General features: G+C 38.0%; 1 protein-coding gene and 1 long non-coding RNA gene across 2 annotated transcripts in view; both read right to left on the reverse strand.

The window, feature by feature from the left end:
* Window positions 1-3,879, reverse strand: part of LOC111489200 (suppressor of mec-8 and unc-52 protein homolog 1-like) — a 13,667-nt gene that overhangs the window by 3,874 nt on the left and 5,914 nt on the right. Inside the window, exons 6-9 of the mRNA XM_023137309.1 lie at window positions 3,430-3,533; window positions 2,712-2,798; window positions 2,586-2,639; window positions 979-1,074 (exon numbers count right to left, since the gene is read on the reverse strand). Coding sequence (XP_022993077.1) covers window positions 979-1,074; window positions 2,586-2,639; window positions 2,712-2,798; window positions 3,430-3,533 — 341 coding nt within the window. The remainder of the gene's footprint in view (window positions 1-978; window positions 1,075-2,585; window positions 2,640-2,711; window positions 2,799-3,429; window positions 3,534-3,879) is intronic.
* LOC111489202 lies at window positions 51-959 on the reverse strand. The gene is made up of 2 exons (XR_002719333.1): window positions 409-959; window positions 51-266 (listed from the first exon to the last, which is right to left on the reverse strand). It is a non-coding gene; the product is annotated as an uncharacterized LOC111489202 (long non-coding RNA).

Genomic DNA, 3,879 nt, shown 5'->3' on the forward strand with positions numbered 1-3,879 from the left:
TTTTTTTTTTTAAAAAAAAAAAAAAAAAAAAAAAAAAAAGAAAAAAAAGAAAAAAAAAAGGAAAAAAAAAAGAAAAGAAGAATGAATGAAAAAAAAAAAGAACTTGCGTTCAATCAAAAAAAGAGTGGAGGGGGTGGGGGTAAGGAATGTCCAAGGGAAGGCTCCAACTTGAGGCTTTAAATGGACCAAATCACAATAGCTTCTTGTGATTCTTTCCAAGTTTGCTTTTATTTCAACTCTATGGTGCCAGCATAAGACTTCATTACCTGACCGAAAAAACAAGACCTTACTTGCCACACGATCCAATCTTATCATTAACAGTGGATGCACAATGACCTCCACCATAGAGGATGCCTCCCTTTTTTTTGACCAAATGAACCCCAAATGATAAGAAAAACAGACCCATACCGAGCATTGTCAAGGCCCTCCACCGTAACCTTGCAATGAATGTACCACGACAGCTCCACCATAAAGGAAACATGCCTCAGAATGCAGTCCAACTTGTTAATCCTTCACTTTGGGATATGGGGTGCCCTTGCCTTGATGCTTCCTAGACCTTCTGTAACTACTCACCATGTAATGTGAATGCGTCTCATTTTGTAAAAAGTTTGGTTGTTCTTAACATTCCTCGTATTTACATTAGAGATTAAATAGCCAATGTTTACTATTCGTAAAATGGATAAATTTTATGCTCCCATAGTGTAGGACTAAACTTTATCAGAACTCTGCCTCCATAACCCTCCAGAATATAATATTAAACAAAAGTAGACGGCCGCTGAAAAAAAATCTCTCTAGAAAATAAAGCGCAATGCACACACAATGGTATGGAGAATTTTTTATTCTAGCAACACATTTAAATTGCGTGTTTAAGATAGATAAATAATAAGCAACACAAACAAGCATAGAAGTGATTACAGATTACATCCTACTGGAAGAATGATTACATAAGTGATTGAAGAAGCTGAACTCAGAACTCACTTTGATTTTCCCATCTTGTGAACCAGAAGCAATCATCTCTGAGTCTCTACTAAAATCAACGCAAAGGACCGGATCATCATGCATCATAAAAGTTTCCTGTAAACCCACTTGCATGTTAAAATATGCAACCAACAAGAAACTTATTGTAATACCCCTATGTTGAGTTTTGGGGAAATATGATATGTGTGGATGACTTGGACAAGTAAGGATAAATAAGTGCATAAAGAATAAATAAAGAAGTAAATAAATAAATTTTAAAGTAAAGCATTGGCCACCCCGCCGCCGTTTACCCTGTCGCTGGCGTACGATGGCAATGGCATGCAAGGCACAATGAGGAGGCGACTTAACACACTTTCCTCACAGATTTCGCTGGATTTGGGGCATTGGAGTGATTTAACGGACTGTGGAGCTCGGATTGGAGGAGAAAACTTGACGGAAGGAGAGGGAGAACGAGAAGATTGAGATCAAAACCCACGACGTCGGCAAGGTAGCACGAACTAATATTCGCGTGGTCTTTTCTTGGAGTTGAGGCATTATTTTGAAGGGGCACCACCCCGAGGAAAAGCACTTGAGAGATTGTGGAGCCAATTTGGAGGTTGGACCGCCGTGGAGCCTCGACGAAGGAACTCATATCTGTGGGTAAGAACTCACCTTCAACCACCAAATTCGTGAGCTATGGTGAATAAAAACTCATGATTCCAGTTGCTATAAGTTCGTGGGAGTAACTTGGATGTCTTCCTAGAAGAAACCGAGAGCTGAGAACGAACGGAGAAGGAGATCAAAGTCGTGGTTCACAGGTAAGTTTTCTGAGTTTACTGCGAAGTTTGAGCTACTGTATCTCACTTGTTTTCTGGATGGAATTTGATGAAATTGGTCTTGTTGGATTCAGCATGATGAGATATACGAGGTTGGTGAAGGAGTAGAGGGCACGTGGGGCGTGTATCGTGAGTTGTGATCAATGGAAGAGATTGCAGCAAAAACCATCATCCAAGGGTAAGCTAGGGTGAGGAAGAAGATGAGTCGATTCAAGCACACCGGACCTAGCCGATCCAATTGAACCAGCCCTAGCCAGTTCAGTTGGACCAGGACCAATTTAGTCCAATTGAACTGAACTGCCATGTGTTTTGATATTTTCCTCCAGAGACCGTATATGAGCACATAGCTAAGAGATCGTCACAAGAATGAGGTTCAACGAAAGCCTACAAGTAGGTTGCTTACAAAGTATTGCTATACTCACTTCTGCTACTCTTGGTATTTACAGACAATGCATAGACTACTTTCAATGGAGGGAGCGTGCAGCTGCAGAGGGATCCTAGATCAAGTCCTTTCCTTTTGTGTCACTTTTAATATTATTTTAATGTTATTTATCTAAAAACTCGTGCTATTTTGTAATTGTTTTTTATGCCGAATCTCCAAACTATTTTATGCTCTAAATTAATTTTATGTCAATTATAAATGCAGGTTTGACTTTTTCTCCTGGTATCCCCGTTTTACAAAATTGAAAAGAATGTGCATGCAGGTAATGCTTTCAGTATATCAAACTAAGTGGACTTACATATGGAAAAGATATGACGATGCAACAAAGAATAGAGGGCAAGCATACTTACATCAGCCTGATACTGAAGATCCTTCTTGAGTTTACCACTTATATAATCCCAGACCTGTACGTAAATAGAAGTTAAAGAAGCTACATGGACAATTCTCAAACATCCCATCCATCTATATGGCTATACCTCAATAAATCCATCCACAGAGCAAGAAACTAGAAACTGCCCATCTGGTGAGAACCGAGCAGATTCTGCATGACTTTTTGTACCAAACTGCATTCAAATTAATTTGAATTATGACAAAATTGAACAGGAGATACATAAAGAATTGATCCTAATCAAGGAAGGAAAAAACAAATAAACATCTTATCAATCCTCTTGTTTGTTCCTATATATTCCAGACAAGTTTTTTCTTTTATTGAGAAAAGATGGAAGTATACAACCTCTAGAAAAAGAAAATAAAGAAAGTGGCCGACAAAAACAACAGTCACGGATGCCAAACAAGGACCAGCCTCGCAGCAACCTAGAAAGAAGCTCCAATCTAAAAGAAAACGACCTAACAAGAAATGACAAAAGGAGGAGTGCCTCTAAATGTTATCCAAGTGTTAACACTTCTTGTTTTATCTTTATCCTCTAATTTCTATGATCCAAGAGTGCTTCCTAAACCTTTTGTTCAGCATGTTGATTGGTGCCCTATCTCAAAAAGGGAAGGGATTGACTTGGTCGCACCTTTACCTTGAGAAAGATTAGCAGAGCGTCTAGAAATTCTCTTCTGGAAAGGAATCGCAAGAGAGTTTGCCACATAAAAACTAGGTGTCTTAAAAATAATAATAATAGTAATCAACAAATACAAAAATCATGCATCATGGAACATCCAAACAAGCATTGGATTTACTATTTTCACCTTTATTGTGTGAGAAAGAGTTGTTGGATAAACATCCTCCACATCTTGTTTCATAGCAGCAGTTCCACGAAATAAGTCAAACTGCGTTCCCGGAGGAAGTAAGCCTGAAAGAAGAACTACTTCATTGCAGCAACCATATGAAAACACTTCTAAACAACTTTAAGAGCCATCTTCCAATGTATTAGACATATTAACGGGAAAATGATATTTAGTAGCTCATAATTTACACAATATGTACTCCACAATTGGTGATCAAACATTGATATCCTTTCGAGGATAAATGATTGGATACCTCCAAATATTCTTCTATCATAGTTTTTATTTATTAGGTAAGCCAATGTTTCAATTACACAACACCTAAATAGCGGAACTCTTTCCCCATTTTCCCATGGAACCTACCATAAAAATATCTCCATATATGTTCTATCAGATTTTTTTTTTTTTTTCTGT

This window comes from Cucurbita maxima, unplaced genomic scaffold, assembly GCF_002738345.1.
Source record: "Cucurbita maxima cultivar Rimu unplaced genomic scaffold, Cmax_1.0 Cma_Scf00014, whole genome shotgun sequence".
NCBI classification, from domain to species: Eukaryota; Viridiplantae; Streptophyta; class Magnoliopsida; order Cucurbitales; family Cucurbitaceae; genus Cucurbita; species Cucurbita maxima.